This window comes from Mus caroli, chromosome 2 (genome assembly GCF_900094665.2).
Source record: "Mus caroli chromosome 2, CAROLI_EIJ_v1.1, whole genome shotgun sequence".
In the NCBI taxonomy this organism is placed as follows: domain Eukaryota; kingdom Metazoa; phylum Chordata; class Mammalia; order Rodentia; family Muridae; genus Mus; species Mus caroli.
This window is the reverse complement of record NC_034571.1, coordinates 14,181,760-14,205,144: the sequence shown is the minus strand read 5'-3', so window position 1 is coordinate 14,205,144 and position 23,385 is coordinate 14,181,760. Positions and strand designations below refer to the sequence as shown.

General features: G+C 43.6%; 1 protein-coding gene across 1 annotated transcript in view; it reads left to right on the top strand.

Moving 5' to 3' along the window:
* The first annotated feature begins 9,111 nt into the window (after positions 1-9,111).
* Positions 9,112-23,385, top strand: part of Nebl (nebulette) — a 365,879-nt gene continuing 351,605 nt past the window's right edge. Inside the window, exons 1-2 of the mRNA XM_021155397.2 lie at positions 9,112-9,768; positions 11,083-11,177. Coding sequence (XP_021011056.1) covers positions 9,700-9,768; positions 11,083-11,177 — 164 coding nt within the window. The 5' untranslated portion in view covers positions 9,112-9,699. The remainder of the gene's footprint in view (positions 9,769-11,082; positions 11,178-23,385) is intronic.

The following is a 23,385-nucleotide window of genomic DNA, read 5'->3' as shown; positions in this document are numbered from 1 at the left end:
GCTCCTTTCCCGGGCTGCTCACTCTCTGCATATTGTCATAAAATTAGTGAAAAATGAGATCATAGGAAACCACTCTTGCAACATGCTTTCTTTTTTCTTTTTTCCGACTTAGCAAAAACACCAGAAACCTCTTTTCATGTCATTAAATTCTAGTTAACATGTTTTACCTTTTCACTTGAATTTTTAAGCAGCACTCTTGTTACTTTACATCTCTGTCCTGTTTTAGTTGAGCGCCGATACCTGTTTTTATTGGCTGAGGCTGCGCAAGCAGTGGCCGCGGCGGCAGGGGGTAGGGGGTGGGGGGTGGGGGGTGGGCGGCGATGGCTCTCAGGTTTCCTTTTTACATAATGAAGGCTCTTTTCTCCATCCATCTCTGCGAGGCCAGTTCCATTCATTCCACTTAATTCGTATTACTCATGCCGAAGAACACTTTCTTGCTCTGATGCCTACCGCTAATGGGCACATTCTGTACAGAGACCGTTTGTAAAATGTTGGTAAAGAGCAGGCTCGACACTTTCCCTGTTTGATGAGTCACAGCCGAGGAAGGAAATCCCCCTTCGAATTGAAGTCTGTCTCTTTGCTGAGAACGAGCCTGTGTTTTCAGCAAAGATTGCTTGTGATGTTGTTATGTTACCTTAAGACATATTTTTGTTTCATTATTTAAAATGGGAAGAAAATTTCATTTGACAACATTGAACCCGTAGTCGACTGAAAAATAATAAGTATGGCCAGGGAACTATGAAAAATGAAGTTTTCATTAGTTTCCATTTGGGGAACCTTCTCTGTCTTCTCAGCCAGGAAACCTGCCCTGCCTTCCCTGTTTGCAATGCCAGTCCTTGGGAGACTGCAGCAGAGGGAACAGAGCTCAAGGCTAGCCTGGGATACATTGTGAGACTGCTTTAAAAAAAGAAAGCAATCTGGGCACAAGAGGCAGGTGGATTTCTGTGAATTCAAGGTCTATATATTGAGTTTCAGGCCAGAAAGGGATGTGTAGTGGGATCCTGTCTCAACAAAGAGACAGAACAAGCAAACAATAATAAAAGAACCAGGGCTAGAGAGATAGCTCAGAGAATAAAGTGCTTACCACACAAAGGAGATCTGAGTTCAGATCTCCAGAACCCACAGAAAAGCTGGGCTCACCCTTGAAGCTCCAGCACTGGGGACACAGAGACAAGATCACCGGAGCTTGTTGGGGGCGCTAGTCTAGTCAATCTGCAGAACCTGGCTTCAGTGACAGAAGGGTAGAGAATGATAGAAAGCACCTGATGTCAATTTCTGCGCACCCCCAAATACCACACACACACATAAAAGCAAGCAAGCAAGCAAGCAAGCAAGCAAGCAAGCAAGCAAGCAAGCAAGCAAGCAAACTTTTCTAAAGTAGCAAAACAGCCTTACTATACAGAACACAAGGGGTGATTCCTGAGCTTAAAAAGCAGATGTGCAAGTTTAACAATTGCAAGGCCCTGGACTCTGTCCCTAACGCCTCATCCACATTCACTTAGCTGACCTTGTTGATGAAGCAGCAGAGTTCATTTGCTAGTATACAACAAAACATTCTACTTCTGTCGTGGCAGAATATCTTTGTCTCTCATTTGACTCTGTTGATTTTTCCAGGCCCTTGGCATTTTATGCATTTTATTCCTGGCCCTGGGCTGACCTCAGCTGCCCTCGGCTGAGCCCAGGCAGAGGCCTCTCAGAGTTCATCAGGTCCTTTCTCTCTCTCTTTTTTTTTTTTTCTTCTTCTTCAGTGCTACATTGTCTGTCCCTTCTCTTCCTTCCCCTTCTCCCGCCCCTCTGTTCTCCTGGGTTGTTCTGTCTCCCTGATTTCACGCCCCAGCTTTGGGAAGCCATGGCAGAAGCACATTTGGACAGCAGAACACGCTGCTGCTGCTTTTGCCGCTGAGCTCTGGTGTGGTCAACACTTACCAGAGCCCTTCAGACTTAGCCAGTACCTACCTGCATCCAGGTCTTTGACCCTGACGCTGTACACGGCTCCTTTCCCTCTTTGGCTGCATGAACATCATGCTGTCTGACCACATACTGAAAAAATACTCTATATGCACGGCAACACTTCTCTTTAAAGATTTATTTTTTATTTCTGTGCATGCTTGTGTGTCTGCCTGTGGGTTCAGGTACCTGTGAAAGCCAGACGAAGGCTTCAGTTTCTTGTAGCTGGAGTTACAGGCAGTTGTGAGGTGTGTGATATAGACACTGTGAACCAAACTCTGGTCCTCTTCAAGAGAGGGATGCACTTGTAACCTGTGCACCATCTCTCCAGCCCCAGTGTCAGGACAATTCCAACTGAGATTCTGCAAGGATGGAAATAGACACAGAAATGTGGAGTCTTAGTACAGAAGCAACAAACCAATGGAAACTCTGCTTAATTTAAAACTATTGATCACATGTTGAAACAATAGTTTAACTAAATTGGGTCAAATAAAAATAAAGTATATTACTAAAATAATTTTACTTGTCTTTTTGTTGTTGTTGTTGTTTGAAAAATAAAGCTATCTAAAGATCGAAAATGATATGTGTGGCTCATATTTGAAACCCTGACTATATTTCTACTCAGTTTGGGGCACCAACTGAGCTAGGCTGATTTGCTAGCAAGTTCCAGGAATCCTCCTGTCTCTACCTCCCCAGTAGTGGGATTATGAGCAGGGCTTAAAAAAAATTATTTATTGATTTGCAGGGTTGGGAACATATGTTCCACAGTGCAGATATAGAGATCAGAGGACACCTTACACAAGTCAATTTTTTTCCTTCTACAATGGATTACAGGGATGGAGCTCAGGTCGTCAGGGAATTGAACTCAGACTCTCAAGTGTACTCGGCAAGCAAGCACTTCATCAGCTAAGCCAGCAGCCGTATCTCCAGCCTGAGACTCAAGATTTCTTTTCAATTCCTTCAGATTTCCTTGTTCTTATTTTTTGAATCTTAAAGGCAAGGATATAAATACTTTTACTAATGTCTCCTAAAATTAATTAAAAGGAAAAAATGACCACTAGCTATATCTTATCTAGGATTAGATTTTTTTCACAACCATCTAAAACAATTCTTATTTGATCATGGCTGTATTATAGATTTGATATTACTTTTGAACAGTTAAACTTTTATTTGCTCTTGAGTACACTGAGAATGAGTCCTCAGTTTGTCCCTGAATGTCATTGCAATTCTTGCCAAGCAGGTTGGAAATCTACTTTACCTTGCAGCTTGAAATTGACGCTAATTAGTGAGTTAGAGCTTTGATGTGAAAAGCATGAGAATCTACTACCAGGAAAGAGAGAGCTACTTATCTTTAGTTCTGTCATTGTTTTTATTAGGCAGGACTATTTCCCTTGAGTTAGTTATAAGCTATGTGAATGTCCAGTGTTAGTCAACTTGGACTCCGTAAAAATACACCTGACACTGAATGGTTTCAATGCTCATGTAATTTTGTGAGGTCTGGAGACTACAAGTCTGGGAATCAGTGTGCCGGGGTGGTTCTGGTAAAGAGCACCAACCAGCCTTGCTACTCCTTCTTACAAGGTGCTAACGTCACAGTGAGGGCTGTATCCTCATGGTCTGGACTTCATTTTCTCTGACAATCCTCACTTCTAAAACCAGAACGTTGGTGTAACCATGGGCTTTTCCACCCTTGCCCCAGTTCCCAAATAACATCTCAGAGGCTTATTATTTATTAACGACGTGCCTAGGTCATAAGCTAGGCTTGCTCCCCAACTAGCTCTTAATTTATATTAACCTGTTTATACTATTCTGTGTCTGCCACATGGCTGGTTACTTACCTTTTCTCACTTTCATATGTCTGACTTCCTCCAAGTCTGGGGTGGTGACTCTCCTTACTAACTCCCAGAGTTCTCTCTCTCTCTCTCTCTCTCTCTCTCTCTCTCTCTCTCTCTCTCTCTCCTTGATGCCCCACCTTCTAATCCTGCCTCAGCTCATCGGTCATCAGATATTTATTGATAGGTGATGCTTCCACACAGTACATAAGAGATTCTCTCTACAATTGGGAATTAACATTTCAACTTATGAATTTAGTGGAGGGGAGAGGGGAGATAAAGACTTAGTCATTGTGGCAGTTTGAATGAGAATGGTCCTCATGGACTCACACATTTGAATGCTTAGTCTCCAGTTGGAAGAGGTATATGGGAAGGATTTGGAGGAGGTGTGTCACTGGGGGCAGGTTTGACATTTCAAAAGCCGATACCATTTCCAATTTTCTCTCTCTTCATTACAATTGTGGATCAAGATGTAAGCTCTCAGCTACTGCTTGAGTGCCCTGCATGCCTACCTGCTGCTATAATCTGTACCTGGATGGTCAGGGACACCCCCCTATGAAGCTGTAAGCCTCAATAAACTCTTTCTTTTATAAGTTGCCTTGGTCCTGGTGTCTTGTCACAACAGTAGAAAAGCGATGAGGACAATCATATTTTTTTTCCCATATCATTTTTATCATCTTTTTCCTTATTTTTAACACACTATTTTTATTCTTTGAGGATTTTATATATAATATAATGTATTTTGATCATATTTACCTTTCGCTGTCCCCCTAACTACTCCTCCTGGGTCTATCCTCCACCACCTCCGACTTCATGTCTTTTTATTTTAATTTTTTTAAACAACCCACTAAATCCAACTTGTGCTGGCAAAAATTTGTGCTACTCACAGTAGGTATGAGATTAACCACTGGATTGTGCTGGGCCGACAGGGCCGCACCTTAAAGTAAAACGGACTTTTTCTGCCTTTGCAGCTAACAGCTGTGAATCTGAGCTCAGTTAGGGGCGGGGCTCGTGAGCTCCTCCCCCATCTCTGCTGGTTGACTGGCTTGCTCATGTGCAGACAATAACAGTCGCTGTGAGACAGTCATAGTTTCTGTGAGCTCCAGACCATGAAAGTACTATCATGTCTAGAAGACAACTGTCTCACTCCCGTCTTTCCTTACATCTGGCTTTAACGATCCTTCTCTCTCTTCCCTGATTATCCCTTTGTCGTGGGAAAGGAACATGTGACATAGGTGCCCAGTCTGTGGCTAATCACTTTATTAACACTTATTTCTCTCTGTACAAGAAAAGTGTTGGTTGTTGTTGTTTACACAGTCTCACTATGTAGCTCTGGCAGGTCTAGAACTCACTGTGTATGCCAGGCTGGCTTCGAAGACAGATCCACCTGTTCTGTCTCCAGAGTGCTGTTGTTAAAGATGGCGCCACTGTGCCTGGCAAGGAATACATTCTCCTTGTCAATTTTATTTTGGTAATTTGATATTTATGAAGTAGGCAGATGATTGGGAAAGCAGACTTTAGAATATATGAAAAGGATAATAATAACTCCATCTTAGTCATGGACCATCTGATTTATCTTAAAATGTAGCATAGAGTCTAACTTAAAATTTTGTTCTAGTAATTCAGTGATTATAACAAATTGACAGCGACTCATGTGTTCCTTACTACGGGCCCCAATGTTCTGGGTTCCCACGTGAAAGACAGACACACAAACACACACACACACACACACACACACACACACACACGCACACGCACACAGCTCTATAGTTTAATATGCCTTAAACAACTCAATGGTTGGGTCACCCCCAAAGCTCTATGTGGCTAACATCTCTCCTTGGATATTCCTGGTTATTACGAAAATCTGGGGCTGCTCTTCCCTGACTCTCACATGCTGTCTGTCTGTCAGTCATGTACTTCTCAAGCATGGCAGCCACAGCCTCTCCTCTCCCGGCATGGCAGCTCTATCTCATTTCCTCTCCTACCTTCATTCCAGCCTATTGGCTGCTGGAGACTTTATTTACCAATCAAAACCAACAGGTTAGGGATCCTCAGGGTCTTATGTGTGGACATGTGGATTCTCATGCAATTTTGTGGACCCAATTATAATATAAGTAGCCTTAGACCAAATCCACAACAACAAATATTGATTAAATTCTTACTAGGCACTAGGCACTATGTTTAGTGTCTTATATGAGCATGCTTTATTTAAAAAAAGTCATACAGCATTTGCAGGGGTGGGGATATTTTCCAGATCTGACAAGTACAAGTTTTCTGTTTATAACATTCCTTTTTTTTTCTCTTTTTAAAAAACGTTTGTTCTGTATGAGTGTATGTCTATCCCTCATGTGAGTGACTGGTGCCCCATGGTGATCAGAAGAGGGTACCAAATCCCTTGGAACTGGAGTTACATACCCTTGTGAACTGACATGTAGGTGCTAGGAATTAAGCCTGGGTCCTCTGGAAGATCAAGTGCTCTAACCACTGGGAAAACTCTCCAGTCCTAACATTTCTTTTTTGAGACAGGACCTCATATAGCTTCAGAGTAGCCTTAAATCCACTGTAGTTGTAATGATCCTCTTGTTTCTACCTTGCCTGTGGTGGCATTACAGGTGTTCCTTACAAAGCTTTTAGGATACAGGGCCTTGGTGTGGTGGATTCTATGTGAAAAGTATAGTATCATGTAAAGTAATGTATTCATGGGAGGAGGTTTCAGAAGGGAACCTTCAGTTTTGTGAGGAGATATTATTTTGCCTGACTCAAATGGCCTTGTCTTGTTCTTTATTTTAGGGTCTCTATCCCAGAAGGGCAGGAACAAGAGATTGACATTCATCCTTCCTTTCTGTCTTCTCCTTCCAAAGGGGCAAAGGTTTCGGGTGGACTCACTTCACCACTGAGGCACAGTATTCACAGATGCTTTGGGGTGTAGGAACTTGGGGCTTATTTTGGTGAGTCTCGTCATTCAGCAAGAGATTTTTTTTTTTTTTTTCATTAGCTGAAGTTTGCTGCTATGTCATGGCATGTTGGTGCAGGACACTGACATGCCAGTAAAAAGAGAATAATATATAAAACAGGAATTAGGGTTATCATTTTGGGCTCCTCACATTAGGTGTTCTGTTCTTGGGAGTAGGACAATCCACCACAGTTATGTCTAAGCCACTGCTTGTCAAAGCTTTTGTAATATTAGTTACTTTTTAAAATTTTTGAATTTTGGGTTCAATTTATATAGTTTAAATAATCATTGTCTATAACAGATTTTCTATAAATAGACTCCATAGGGAAAAATGAGCAGATCTGAGAATTTTATCTAAAGAAATAATCTGACTTCTAAGTACAGAACCTTTTTTTAAATTAAAGATGACTAATAATGGTACATTATTATTATTACTACTGTTATATTAATTATTATTATTATTATTATTATTATTATTATTATTATTATTAATTATTTTACCTCTGTGGCCATGCCAGCAGAAAGAACTAAATGTGTTTGTACTGGGATACAGTCCCACAAGGCAAAATTTCTTGACTGGTCAAGTAAAAAAGACACGAGGACAGAGGTCTCTCTGGTGGAACAATTAAATCATTTTATCTGCTTGAAGGAACAAGGCTGGGCCAGAGGACAGGTTCCAGCCAAAGCACCAGGACCTTGATTTGGGAAATAAATATGTCCTTTTAGAGACAGATGGCATTAGAGTTCTCTTAATATGGTATCAAGAAACTTAGAAACTGGCTTGATACAAAAAACAAAGAATCGGAGGAACAGAATTGGCAAGGAAACAGTGCCAGGAGTCATTGTTTCCCCTTCGAAGAGTAACACTCCACAGTTAATTTCAGTTTTAAGGTGTGCGCACTTGTCTCATGCATGCGTTCAGTCAACAGTTAATTACTACTTGCTGTGTGTCAATCACTGTGATGGGTGGCTGATTTTGTAAGAAATTATACAATTTATAGGGAAACCATCCATCACTTTACACATGAATTCTGTGCTTAGCAGTTAGAAAGAGTAAAGTATTTAGACTACATTTTATGACTACACTTCCAAAAAATGTAAATGATTAAAAGGAAGTGATAAAGATTGCCTCCCTCAGGAGATTTCACACATACTGCTTTTTGCCAATAGTCACCTTTGATGTGATTTTAAGGATTTATGCTTTTCTCAGATAGCAAATTATCCTTTTATTTGTTTTGAAGGTGGGATTGTGGACATAGAGGTGAGTGGCTCAGAGCCACTGGATTTGGTCACTATGTTTGAAGAAATTACCTCTTGGAAAAGCCAAACAGCCCAGCATTATTCTGTGCCTTCATGGCGCAGCCTGCCTGAGAGGCCTGACAACCAACAGTTGTCTTGGGAAGAACTGCAGCTATGGTTTTTCTTGAACTGACAGAAATGTTTGTCACAGAAGTTGCTAAGTGGCATGACTTAATCCTCTTGCTAGAAAAGGAATGTGTTTGTTACAACCAATTTATGATAATCCTAGCCGATTTGATTAGCTTACAGAGAGGCCAGGGAGGGTTGAAGCGCTTACTTACCGCAGACTCACTTAACCCTCCCTCCAGAAGGGTCAGAGCTGTTTCGTAACTCCGTTGTCAGCCCCATTCTGAAGATGAAAAAATTGAGTCAAAGAGAGGCTAAGCATTGGCAGAAGGTAACAAAACCAGTAAGTGGCAGGGTGGCCGGGTCAGGCACAAAATACAGTTAACACGGCTCCATTTGTTTGCCTTTATAAACGATCCCAATAACCCCGATGTGATGTTATTATTAAAACGGAAAACCTTGCTGGTTTGTCCCAGTCCATCCTACCCTTTGCTTGATTTTCTGGCTCTTCTGGTTTGGATGATGGGTTTGTAATTGCTTCTTCTAGTGCAAGAGAACTTTTCGCAGATCTTTGTGGTACTTAATTGCAAAAGAATATTCTGAATACACCCACTTAAAGCGAACACCGACTGTATTAACCAAGAGAGATTTGATTCTGGCCTGCAATGACCAGTAGCTCTCCAATGATGGGTATAAAAAGTGCGGCGACTAGGGGGCACCAAGAAAGCTTCCTTATCCAGGAATTCAGGCAGGCTCGCTACTCATTTTCTCTGCCGGGTAGTGGTTGGAGCTAGGTGGCCCAAAGGGGTGTATGGGGGACTTGAGTCTATCGGTTCCCGTGAATCTCCCAGTTCCAGGTCAAGCGTCTTTTGTTCAAGGCACAGAAAGGCTCTTCGCAATCTTGACCAGTGTGCTGTGCGCTACCCTGCAGACAGAGCTGGTCCCTTGAGACGTAGGAGGAGCTTAGGCACATCCTTGACCGACCTCTGGGTGTCAGGGACATCACCCTGGAGTGAGAGGAGGGGAGAGAGGAAGGGGCCTGGAAGTGTGCGGGTTTGAGCTTTTCCCGAGTCACCCCAGTTCTGACCTTCTCCGCCTGGCTCTCTTTGTCGCTGACGCCCACCTGGGAGCCCGGGACCGCTGTGGCCGTGGGTGTCGGCTCCATAGGCCTCATGGGTGGCTGCGTGTGGAATTCTCCGGGTCCCTAGTCTTCCCTCCCCCCGCGCCGTCCTCTGTCCCTTGGTGCCAGACAGGCTGGTTCTCTGCCCTTTGGGTAGGCGCGCGCTGGTGGGTTTGGCCTGCGCGGCGACGGCGGCGGCGGCGGCGGGGGAGCGAGTGAGCGAGCGCAAGGGGCGGGCGCGAGTGCTTGTGAGTCACCGGTACCTGGAGCGCTAGCGACGCAGAGCCAGCGGCGCACAGCCTAGTGCCAGCGTCGCCGAGTAAGGCCTGCCCCCTTGCACCTCTCCAGGCCAGTTTGACAGCGCCTGAAGCCCTTCTCCCTGCCCCGAAGTGGCGCGGGGCTCTTCGGGGGATGTCACAGCGGCTCCTCGGAGCCCCTAGTCCCCGCTGCAGCAACAGCCACCGCCCGCGGGAACCGCGACAATGAATCCCCAGTGCGCCCGCTGCGGAAAAGTGGTGTATCCCACAGAGAAAGTCAACTGTCTAGATAAGGTGAGCAAGGGGGCGCCTGGCCAGCCCGGACCTGCCGGGCTCCCGCTGCACCTGTTCCAAGAAGTTTTGGCACCTGGGTTGGAAAGATGAGTGGGTTGGTATGTTTCGTGGGTCTTGTCACAGGGAGAGGATGCTCGAAGGAAGATCCCAGCCGTTGTGTCTGAGATCTCCACGATTGGATGATAAGGGTTTGGGAACTGGGAAATGTTTTTGTCCTGGGTGTAGGGTGAGCGACATCCACACAGCTTCCTTGAAGGACGCATGGCAGCCCCGGCACCGAGGAGCCAGGATGGGAACCTAATAGCTAGGCTGAGCCACCCAGGGGCCAGGCTGAGAACACAGGAGCTAGGCTGAGCACCCAGCAGCAGCCGGCTGAGTCACCCAGAAGCCAGGCTGGGAACGGGGTGTGTGTGTGTGGGGTGCAGTTTGACAAGCCGCGCCCCCTCCCCCGTCCAGTCTGTCCGTCCCTCCCCACTGCACGGACCTTGCTTGACACCTTCACCCAGTCCCCAGAAGTTCTGGAAACAGAGGCTTCAGGAAAAGGAGCATAGCAATTAATGTGTTGTAGGGTGGCCGCTGCCGCAGTGCTAAGAATAAAACCTCTAGGAGAGACCCAGTCCGCTGTAGCTAGCTGACCCACCGGTGGGCTCATGTTCCACCAGGGTAAATTCCAGAGGAAGTGGCTTTAGCTGGGTCGCTGCAGCTTTGCCCTTCCTGGGTGTGGATAGAGTTGAACAGCCTGGGAGACAGAGCCACAGTGATCCCGGGTGACTGACAATTGAAACCAGCCGTAGGCGGTCTCAGTGAAATTTGCGTTTGGTTTTACAAATGCCACTGTAGAGTAAGCCTTCATCCCAGACAGGGACGACATTCAGCAATTTAGAGGAAGCTGTGGGGATGGGGACTAGGGTACTTATATAGTTCACCCCTGCTACTGGAGTTGTCTGACTTCCGGTGGACACACGTGTGTGTAAATCCTACAAACAACATTTGGAAAGAGAACCCTTTTCATTTAAAGCCACGCCACCAGCTCCATTTTTCCATTAACTGAGCTCAGGGTTCCTTTTTGGCTATGATATTCATAGATCCTTGACATTTCTTCCATTGTAAGTCTATAGTGGTGGGATTAATGTAAAACTCAACTTTAATGGTCGTCTGATTTCTTTACTGAATCAAAAATAGACAAACTCGTGCTACTACCTGCAGTCATGCCTGGTAGCATTATCAAATGGACTGTCTACTCTGCCCGGTCTGTCCAGAACTGGTATTGCAATGAAATGTTAATATTTGTTTTTGTTTTTCTTTCCTTCTCAGTATTGGCATAAAGGATGTTTCCACTGCGAGGTCTGCAAGATGGCTCTCAACATGAACAACTACAAAGGCTATGAAAAGAAGCCCTATTGCAATGCGTAAGTCCTGCCAGTGTGCTACCAGGCGTGGCCCAGCATGAGCGCTTAAGTTCGTAGACATGCCTCTTCTGAAGAACTGACTCACTGTGCCACCCAGGCATGCAGGTGGCCAATTACCTGTTTATGCCACAGACTCCATGGTCATTTACTACGTTGAAGATCACTGTATTTCTGTCTTGCCAGTGTGTAGGGTAATTCGTGTGACTTCTCCACCAGGTTAGCTTTTGAGGCTCACAGCATTGCAGACTTAGGGACAATTATTAGAAGCTGCAGAATTTACCCACTGAAAATGTGTGGGCTCTGACATGCATGTCAGATAGATTTCCATTTTAATCACATGCCAATTTCCGCTGAAATCATAGGATGTTGCTATCTTGCAATTTTATATCTGAACCTTGTTGCTAGGAGCCTCATTTGCTTGGTGTTCACTGAGACCATCATCCTGGATATCCTGGGGTTTATACAGGGTGTGATAAGAATCATGATTCTACCCCATTAGTATTGGATCTGTAGTCACAGGTCTCCTGTAGTAGACAGCCTACTTCCAGGGAAACGAAGCACCGGTGTCTCTTTGACGGGCTTCCTGGAGGGCACGTTCTAGGCAATATTAGCTAGCTTTGATATAGCATTTACCATGAGTCAGGTCATGTTAAGAGTACTTTATGTATGTGGAATTACTTAATCTTTATCAATTTAAGTAATGAGGGTCACTTTTATTACCCCCTTCCGTAACAGATATGAAACCAAAGCTTGGGGGAGCTAAGCTTCAGGGTAGGGCTTAGATCACTTCCAGAGGCTGTGAGTGGCTCCACACTGGACTGAACTGCCAAGGCCTCTGTTATTACCTTGGGGTCTGTGTTTCTTCATTCCCCTGATCATTCCTTGGGTCACACAATGGTCATTTAGTCCTGATTGTTGATCTTTCTCTTCCCAGTTCCCCTGTGGTCATGACCAGGCCTAGAGGTGACCCAGAGACCTCCAGACAGACACTAACCTTTTAGCTGCCATATTGGGCAGAACTTCCTCCTCCCAAGTGTCTGAAGCAGCTGCACAGGCCTCTGGGAGACTGAGGGCCTGTCTGTCTTCATCCTGCACAGGGAGTATATCATAGTCAGCAGGTGCTTGATAAACAATGTGCTCAGACCTCTGGTACAGAACTTTAAAAATATCTGGGGGCTGGGAAGGTGGCTTGGTGGAAAAGAGGGCTTGTGGCATAAGCATCAGTGCCTGTAACCTCAGCATTGTGGGGAGTAGAGACTGGGGGACCAATGGAACATGCTGGCCCTTAACCTAGGCAGGTTCCATGAGAGACTGTGTGTCAAGGGAAGGAGATGGGGACTGACAAGTGGTACCTCCTCTAGTCTCTTTGAGCATGCTCATAAGTTTCTCGCACATTCCTGCAGCTACACACATACAGCATGGTAAAGAATTACAGCTTTTTTTTTTTTCTCTTGAGTTTCTTTTGGGTCTAGTCTAGTGTTCCCAGGTATACAGCAGCTTTCCAGGAACTTAGTTAGAATTCTGAGGACTGAAGAGAACTCAGGGTTTCTGTGGATATCTATAGCACACAGATATTCCTCAAATCTGTTCTCAACATTCCCAGACCATATATACCTTACTAAAAAAAAAAAAAAATCCAAAGCAAAAATGAGACTTTCTTTGGTCTTCTTCTTCCTTAAAAAGAATAAACAATTGGTTCTAGATCAAAGGCAGGTGCAGCAAGAAGAGAAGGGACTGACAACTCATAAACAAGATAATTATTCTTTAGGTAAAGGAAAGTAGCTTGTGGCCTAATGGGCCCAGCTTTATGGGCCATTCAGTATCAGGAAGGATCCTGAACAGCTCTGGCACCTGGAGCGTCACCCAGTGCATAACAAGGTCTTCTGGGTTCCCCAGATGGCCCTAGAGGGAAAGCAAAAGAGAAAAAAAGAGGAGAGAAAACTACAATTGCAACAGAGATGGAGATATTGAATGAGAAAGGAAGGAAAAGTAAAGGAAAAAGAAAAAGAAGAAAGGAAACCGGGAGTTAGGTGGTTTACTTGGTGTGTGACTTGTACCCAATCTTGAGGATCTGAGTTCTCTCCCCAGAAACCATGGGGAAAAAAAGGCATGGTGGTCTGCCCTTGTGATTTCAGCATTGGGGAGGAGGAGTCATGTGGGTCCCAGGGCTTGCTGGCTCGCTGGTATAGCGTACTTGATGAGCTCCAGGCTAATAAGAGACTCCCCTCTCACAAACAGCATAGACAACTGTTGAGGAATGATACCTGTGGTTGGCCTCTGGCCTTCATATGCGTGCTCACATACCCACACGCACATGAACACACACAGAAACACACACATGAACACACACACACAAACACACACACACTAAAAGGAAAAAAAAAATAAAAAGCAAGTGAAGTCATTGATTGTTCTGGGTCAGCTCAGAAATTCAGCTTTCTGCTGAACTCAGCTCAACTTAGTGAACGAGGACCAGAGAGTACCAGAGTTTGCTGCAAGATTTGAACAAGTTGGGAAGGGCTGGTTTGAACTCGGACTTAAGAGCGGACTAACCCAGAAGCACGGGGATTTGGACCCTCAAACAGAAGAACTTCATCAGTAGGAATTACCCTACTGTATAGATTCACAAGCTTGAGTATTAGTTTTTAATAATTTTAGATATCTCTAAATGAAGTATTTATAGATTTCTCTTACTGATGTTTCTAGTGTTTTACCAGTAATTTGAACTAGAAATTTTAGAGTACCACCTGGCTCTTTTCCTTAATATTGAACCTGGCAGTTCACTTTATTGAACAGATAAAGTGAAGGCAGGAGTCCTTTTCTTGGGTGAATGAGAGAGCTGATGTTTTGTATTTGTCTAATTTAGCTCAAGTACACATCTTGTGTCAGCACACTTTCTTCAGAAAATAAGGCTTCGTGGGTTGAATGTACTGCTCACCATGATGCTTCCAGGCTCAGAATTATTCACTGTTCTCACCCCCTATATTTCTAAGGGCATGTGTTAGCATGTGATCTGGTCCATGTGGATTGCCCTCTAGGGATCATACACATCTGCTCTAATTCACGTGGTGCTTGTCAATCATCTGTTCCCTGTAGTCTCTGACAGAAGGGCAGCCATAATTTCTCTGGGTCAGTGGTGGAAAATGGATTCTCTAATGAATTAAGCTCCAAGAAAAATGAAACATTTTCTGTCTGTCCATGGAAAGCTACATTTTATCTGTACCTAGTTGGGTTCAGTAGCTGAAACACACATATGCTCAAATGTCGTTTTTAAATCTGAGAATCTTCAAAGAAGAATACAGTCACTCCTTCGTATCTGAGGCCTGTTGGTTCTAGCAACTCCTCCCCCATCTCCATAGCAATATTGGTAGATTCTCAAGACCCTTAGAGAAAATGATGTAGTGTTTGCATAGGACCTGTACGTGTCCTCCTCCATACTATGTCACCTCAAGATTACTTATATAAGCACAATGTAAATGCCATGTGAAGGTCCTCATGATGCTTTGCTTAGGTAATGATGACAGGAGAAAGCCCTGCACATGTTTTGTGTAGATAGATATTTCCAGGAGCTTTCATCTGGAACTGGATGAACCTGCAGATATGGCCATCACAGGTAAGAAGGGCAGATTCTTACATTGGCTATGTGTGTGCTTCTCACCTGGAGCTAACTTTTATTAACCTTTTGCCAATTTTACTTCACACTTTGCTCACACATCTAATTCTATACACTTTAAAAAGCTATTGGCCAGTTTCATATGTTGTCATATGTCATCCCTAAACATGATATCATGCACTAAGAAGATATTTTCTTCAAGAATCACAGAACTATTTTCATGTGTAAGAAAATAAAAAAACATAATATGCATATGCATATACATATGGTCCATGTTTAACCTATGTTTCTTTTATTGCCCCAGATTGTCTTTTTCATCTGTTTGTGTGCAGGTGTATGTGCAAATCCGTGCATGTTTTATTTTAGAATCTGATCAAGGTACATAGTTTATATTTAGTTGTTAGGAAGATACCAACTTTTCCTGGTTACTACAAGTTCAGTGTCAGGCATTCAGTTTCTGCTACCAGTTCTCTTGGCTTAGATGGCGTCTTAAGAGAGGTTTCAGGCAGAGTACTTCTGTAGTATTTTCTTTTAGACCGTATAATATGTAATTAACTTGAGACCCTTTGAAATAAATATTAACGTTGTGCTTAAAACTGTGGAAGTGTAAGCACAGGCACTCTCTTTGTAATTGATACCTGAGGGCATCTTTGTTTAATGGAACAAGGCAGTGAATACTTCTTGGGTTTAGATGCATTGCCTGTTTATATTCTCACGTGTTTAGAGAAGATATAAGTATTCTGTTTGCCTTCGTGCAGAGGAGGACATGTATAAAATGTAATTTACATGGTATTTACATTCTGATCTCTGTGATAGGATGATCATAATAGAGTGTATCCTCGGAATGAGATTGAATACAATGCACATTTAGTTCCTAACAGCAGTGAACACTATTAAAATATTTAAAAACAAACTGGTCTACTTGAGTACGTGCCATGTTTTCATAAGCCTTTATACTTCACTAGCCGACAGTGGCTTCTTGTTTAGCACATTCAGAATTTTCTGCATCTTAGAACTTGCAAAGCAGAGAGGACTGAGCGGCATTCTTACTGCTTAGAGGTGCTGGGGAAATAAATAACACACGAGATGATTAGACAAAAAAGCACAGCTTGTATTTATGTGTGAATTATATGCCAAGCTAAACTACAAACACTTTGATACCCCACATGCCACACAAAGAATATAAACCCCAAGGCCATTTGTCAAATTATTTAATTTATTGTGTGTGAAAGTCACATTTGCATTTATTATGTGTTTGTAACAAAAATACATCGGTTCTCAGAATTTTCTGAGAAGACATTATTGCTTAGAAGTAGCAATATCAATGACTGTCCTTTAATATGCTGCCACCAAATGTTCCATTATCATAGGACTGGGGAGGGACCATTTTATTATGACCTTGACAGTAATTTTCCTAAATCATTCCTTCTGTAGATTTTAGGGGTGGGTTGGGGGAACATTTGTACCTACTGTGTCAAATGTATCTTTAATTATGGGAAAAAAACCCAGCAAAAAATCCCAAACATACAGATATTCATTCGCACTAATTATGTTTAGTCACCCTTTCAAATAAGATTCTCTTTCACCAAAGAGTCTCACTTAGCACGATTTTGTTAGACTTTTGAAAATGAAACAGCAGGAGCTGTGTATTGCATTTGTGCTCTCTCTCTCTGGCTGCATTAGCAATTCTTCCAGTGAATATTCATTGGCTATCTCTAGCCTGGAAGATGCTGAGCTGGGTGCTGCTCATTAAGAGCCACCCAGAATGGTCAGTGCGCTTCTGCCAGCCTGTCTTGAGGGTGCTTATCTAGGCCACCGTGCCTCTGGCTCTCACTTACCATTTCTCTGTGGTAACTAACATAGTCTTTCTGAGGTTATCAGAGGACAGGGAAGGAAAAGGAATGAAACGTAGACCTGAGCTCCACGCCCACTCCACCTTCTGTTTCTCTTATCTTTGTGTGTGCCTTCCAAATTTGGTCCTATAACCCTCCGTGGCCTCAGATTCTTTCAAGGGGATTTGTGAGTTTCCTGCTCTTAAGTGAACGTGGTCACTGAAGCAGGTCTCCTGAGCTGCAGCCTGTCATTGACACTTTTGAGCATGATTTTTGATCTCGACACCATTTTGTCTTTGGATTGTTTGTTCTTCCTTTGTGAGATAAGATTGGTCATAGTACATATTGTTTACTTTTGTAACTGTGGGACCAAATGCCTGAATGTAGCAACTTCAGAGAGGGGAGGTTTATTTTGGCTCGAAGTCCCAGAGGAGATGGCAGTTCATCACACTGGGGAGCTTGTGGACAGCCACATGGTGGTGGCAGACCAGAAGCAGATCAAGAAAGCAAATGGGTGTAGCTCTCAAGGTCCACTCTCTAGTGGCCCTTGTTCTGGTGTGTGTGTGTGTGTGTGTGTGTGTGTGTAGTGCTGGGAATCAAACTTGAGGCCTCATATGCTAGGCAAACACTGAGTCACATCACTAGCCCCTCACCAGTTTGTCACACAGTAGGAAGGAAGAAAGACAAGAATTAACAAACACAGAGAAACCATGAACATACACTTGAGTACTAAAAGTTTGAGACAGGCTACTTCATAGCTATGCCTTGAACACCAGGGAGCACTGAGAGCTGCCGTGGATCTGGTGAGAAATGATTGTTAATGGACTGGAAGTGCTCCCATAATGGATGTTAGCTGCCCTTGCTTTCACGATCTCCCTTCCTGCCAGGCCCACACTTTTCCTGGGGGCTGACCCTGCACCCTCAGCCCTTAGATCAGCTGTGGCACAGACATACTACACTGTGTGGGAACCGTGTGTTTCCCTGTCTGCGTCCACTCAGGGAGCGGAGTGTTCTTTCTTGCTTACCTGATTGTCACCTGAGCCTGTCACTTAGATGATGCTCAGTCAAAATGAAGCCTCTCTTGGGGACTGTGATCATGCTTACATCTCAGAGTGTGCACTCCGTACTTAATCCTCACTCAGCATGGACCCAGCTAGTTTCTCCTAGGAAGGCAAGCAGAAGTTGGACAATCTAGAAGAAGCTAGATGTCAGATCGGCTTTGGGGAGCCTAAAAGGTCGTTTATCTCAATCTGAGTAGCAAAGGGGGGAATGTCCTGACTGATGGGCGAGGCTTGTGAACCCCAGTCTTGAATGATGGGATTCAGTGCTGTTGCTGAAAGATTCGGTATAACCAGGTCACCTTCCTGAAAGCATTCCTTCTCTGTGTTTGCATATTTTCTTCTAAGTCTTATTGTATTTTGTAAAGCAGGAGATGTTTTCTCAACAGGAACCTTACAGAGATTAAGTGGGTAGGGGATATTTGTAAGCTTCAGTACATCAAATGAAACCTAGTAAGTACCCATGTGATGTTGGTGATATAGCCTAATATTTCTCAGAGACTGGAGAAAATGTCACAGTCTTAAAAGTGACAACTTCGATGGAGAGGCATTGTGTCATGCTGGAGTTCTGTTGAGCACCAATTAGAGCATGCCAGCCTGCCTTGACGTTGCATATGCCAGGGGAAAGAGTGTCTTTATTCCTTGACATAAACATTTATATTTATGGGTGTCATATTTTCTCTCCTCATCTCCTTTTGTGCCCCCTCCTTCCTTTTCTTCCTCTTGGTGATTAAAAGGGGACACTTTTCTATCACATAAAATGTTCTAGAACATATGTGAAATGCTCTGATTCTCAGGCCTTCTATTTAGCCACTGACAAACTCTGACTCATGGTAGAGGGTTTAGAAACCAAACATGGAATTCCTGCCCATTTGAAAATATCTCCAAAAGGTGTCTTTGATGTGCCCCCTCTGTCTCCTGTTATGGAATGATGTGAGATTAGCAAAAATTCTAAGATGAAGAACAGGAAATACCTTCTGAGTCCTGGAGAAATGAAGGGCGACCGAAGATATAGATGTGTGTGCTTAAAGGCTTATTGATTATGTGTCGAGGTTGGTGTAAGGGCACGTTGTTGTATGTCTTCCTTGAACATTCTCAGATGAATGTTTTACGAAGTGATTCCCGAGAAAGTCAGGAAGTGAGAAAGATGCAGACATTGTTGTGCACAGTGCCCTGTCCTCCAGAGCACTGAGCCCCTTGCAGTTTCTAAGGAAGGGGTTGAGTTTTGTTTTCTTTCTGTTTCTGCTGTCCTGTGACCAGCTGATCTGGGCTTTTAGCACTAGAAGTGGGATCTTGAATAATATTTATGAGCTGAGTGCCCAGCACAGTTCAAAGCCTGAGTAAAAAGGATTATTATTGATTCTTCTGTGCTCAGATTTGCTGCTGGAACCCAGCAGAGCTCCTCTTGTGGACCAAATGGTTCTTCAGCCCTCTGATTGAGCCTGGATAGAGGTACTGACATAGCTGTGGAGGCAGGAAATTGTGAGAAGAACAGGCTTAAGTGTCTATGATTGTTTATTGTGGAATTAGGAATCCAATGTTAATTTTATTTGTATTTAGCTTTGCGTTTTCTTAATGGAGCCCTGGAAGGAGAGGCCTTGCAGTGTTTAGCTTCTGTTTACCTTGCTATAATCTCTTGGCTCATTCCCACTGAATTCTTTCTAGGAGGGGCTAGAAGGCAGCCAGTTCAATGTATGCATCCCTAAATCACATGGATTCAGAACGATACCGGTGGTCTGTTGCGTGCCTGCTTCAGCTCAGTGGTTTAAAAAGATCTGAGACAAGAATCCTTGATTAGCTCCCTTGATGCTCATTATTCATCAAAGGCAGATGCAAACCAACACAGAGAGCTTGGATCGGGAGTGGTGGTACTCAGCCAGGGGCTTACAGATCTGAATGGCACAGGGATGCTAATACTGAATACGGTCTTTAAATACGACTTCATGGTCTAAGCTGATGAAGAGATGACTTCTCCCAAATTCAGGCAAGGCACAAGGGCAGTTGCCTTCAGTCAATACACACATCAACAGAGAAGGCCTGCTCCCATTGGAAACCGTCCCCTCCAGCGGATCCAGTGCTCTCTTCTGGTCTCCTCACATACATACACACCCACAATAACCATAACTAAAAATAACAGATAAATTCTTTTCTAGAAAGAGAAGGCCAGCTTTACTCACAAGTATTTAAAAAGAGGGTTACTTGTAATTTTGTGTTGCATGTGTAGGTTTAAGAATGGCTATGTACAGGTGAGTGCAGTTCCCTGCAGAGGCCAGAAAAGGGAGTTGGGTCCCTTGGAGCTGGAGTTTCAAATGGTGGTGAGCCACAGGACCTCGGTGCTAGAAGCGGAACTAGGATCCTTTACAAGAGCAGTATGGCTGCTAACCTCTACTTCTCCATCCTCTAGGGATGTATTCTTGATGGTTTGATACTTTGGATCACTTATGTCATCTTTCAAGGCTGCTCACCCGCAATCTCTCCAGGTTCTTAAACGTTATGCACCCCATCCTCTCTTCTTGTCTCTCTTTCTCCACATATTCACCCTAAGTCCTTTCCGGGTTCAGCCTTTCTGACCACGATTTCCCAGTGACTTGACTGATGCTGCCTAACTTGTCCTTTGAAATTTTCTGCAGGCTCTCACTTAGCTTTCTGTATGTGATTCTGGCCATAACACTGTGTGTATGGACACATCTGGTTGTACTCTATTGCCTACAGAAAAGAGCAGGTTGGATTTCTGAAGATGTTCACAATCATCTCTCTTCTCTTCTTATTTCAGCACCCCTTCCTTCTAGCCACACTGGACTGCTGGCTCTGAGGCCTTTATTGAGTTAGCCAAAGTCTCAGTGATTTCACCTGCAGAACAGGTATAATTATAGACTGTCTCTTAGGAGTAAGAATTGATTAGCATTATAAATGAGCTTAGCAAAATTTTGAGAACACAAGTAAGCAGTAAGGGAAGAGTAGAGACTCTTATCATAATTTATTAAAAATGTATTTGTTCTTGCTCATGGTATGACTCTGTTTATGAGTCACTTTTATCTTCAAAGCTCTGACTACCTTTGCAAAATACACTAAATATGTTAGCCAACTATTAGACTTTTCCTGTGTGCATTCATCGTAGCTTTTGTTAGTCTTTGGCTGTGTGCATTCCTCTGCTCACGTGTATGTCTGAGTGTATACTATAGTATGGACATGGAGGTTGGAGGACACAGCCTTGAGTGTGTCCTTCTTATTTGATGTGGCGTCTTTTGTTGTGCATTGCTGTATGTGTAAGTCTAGTTGGTCCATGAGTCTCTGGAGATTCTCCTGTTTCTGCCTCCCATCTTGCCATTTCTCCAGCATCACTGTAGTTTTAATACCACTGTTTATCACATTATTTATTTATTCTATTTTCTTTTTTAATTTTTAATTTTTCAAAATAGGGTTTCTCTGTGTAGTTAGGGAGCTGTCCTGGAACTCTATTTGTAGACCAGGCTGGCCTCGAACTCATAGAGATTCAACTGCCTCTGCCTCCCAAGCGCTGGCTTAAAGACGTGCGCCACCACACCTGGCTTTATCACACATCGTAAGACTCATTTTGAAGCACAGTTGCTTTGGTTCCCCATTTGAGTGTTGGGTGAGATTGGAACCTGAAGACTCTCTGCCTGGGCTTAGAGGTGGGCTTGGGGCCAATGGAAGACAAGGTAAGGGCAGGAGGCTTGTGTTTTTAAGGACCATTTCTGGCGAGTCTGTTGACTGTGAATGTTGCAATATTACAAAGTAGTGCTGGATTGACATCACCCCACAAGGGAGGGCATAGTCCCCATCAAGAAGGGTGGCTACTTGAGATTCCAGCCACAGTTAAGGAGTGCTCTGCTACTTGCATTTCTGACCAACTGGCTGGAAATTTCAGAGTGACATCAACTCTTTCAGATATTATAACTAGTTTAGATGACTCATAGAACTCACCAAGGATCTGGGGGAGGCATGATAAAAGTACATTGAAATGAAGTCTTCAATAAATTAATTAGAAAAAATTATTTTATCATCAAAGACACAAACCAAGGGGTGGGGGCTGCGTCTCGCTGGGTAAGTGTTTGCTTCATAAGCACAAGCACTTGAGTTCAGATCCCAGCACCAAGCAAAAGACACATATCTGTGCCTGAGGGGAGCAGAGACGGAGGTTGGAGGAGGATTACTGGAGTTTGCTGGCCAGGTAGCCTAGACAAAAAATGGTGAGCTCTGGGTTCAGTGAGAGAACGCAGAAACAAGCAGAGTGACAGGTGAGCAACCCAGCATTCTCCTCTGGCTGCTGTACACCTGGGCACGGGTGTGTATACTTGTACACACATGAACATAAACACAACAAAAGGGAGAAAGCCCCCACCACTCAAAATCCCCCGAATACAAAAATCAGAATATGGGAGACTCCTGGACACGGTAATGCAGTGCCTTTTCTCTGTGGCACTAGATTCTGTTACTCCCCCAACACACTAATGTGCTCAGCAGCCACGACTCCCCACCAGGTTCTCATATCCAGAGTATTTACTGGAGCTTCATTACTTTGGTACAACTAATAGAGTCATTTGACACGTTATTGTTTGGTCTCTAATCCCCTCCACTATCTGGAGGAGGTCAGTCTGACATAACCCTACTTAAAGCCCAAATGAATTACATGGTCTTTTGGAATAGCAAGCCCCACTTTGAGTAGTCTTGACAGCAAACAGTTTAGTTTGGTGCATGGGACTCATGAAGGACAGAGGCACTCCAGTTCCTGGGAAAGTCCAAGTATTTAGAGTATGCCTGTCAGAAACTAGAGACAAAGGCCAGTTAAATTCCTCTCTCCACAATAGCTGTGCTCCACCTGCCTTCATCAATGTGACCTTTGTTCCCATCACAAACCTTTCTATCTCATTACAGCATGAAGACTGTTATCTGCATTTCGTCACTTAACAGAAGTTAGGAAACACACACACACACACACACACACACACACACACACCACACAGAGAGAGTTTGCTGCCTTTGTATGAGGACCTAGTCACCTCAGGACCTAGAGACTCTCAGGAACTCTGTAGATTTGGCCTTATAAACAAATCTTTTCTATAAGCGTTCTTGAGGGTACGGATGTTTCTGATTGCTTCTGTATGTTCAGACATCTGCTGTGTGTTTACATGGCATATAATAGAGAAGAGTGTCCAGCCAGCTTTGTCAGGGACACAGTGAGCCTTTTGGCTCTCTGAGCAATATAGCTCAGGTTTATTGCAGGCCCTTCTAGCCAACAATTGACTCAGTGAGAATGCAGATGTTTCTGCCCATAAGAATCCATGTGGCAATTCTTGCCAGAACTGGCCATGCTTGGACTGATAATGTACTTGATCAGTAACCAGCAGTTTCGATGAGGTGAAATGCTGACATTTATAGCTTGATTGTTCATCACTGATGTGCACTTGAACAGTGGCTGACAAAAAAAAAAAAATTTAAAAAGTAGCTTATGAAAATTACTTTTTTATATGACTGTTTTCCAAACTCTTAGAAGCAAATCCTATGTGTCCTTTCCTCCCTGTTGCAGTGATAAAATACTCTGTCAAACAGAACATTATGAAGAAAGTGTTCATTTTGGCTCACAGCTCAAGGGTACATACAGTCCATAATGGTGAAGAAATTAAGATGGCAGGAAGTTGAAACACCTGGTCACATCACATCCACAGTCAGCAAACAGAACAATG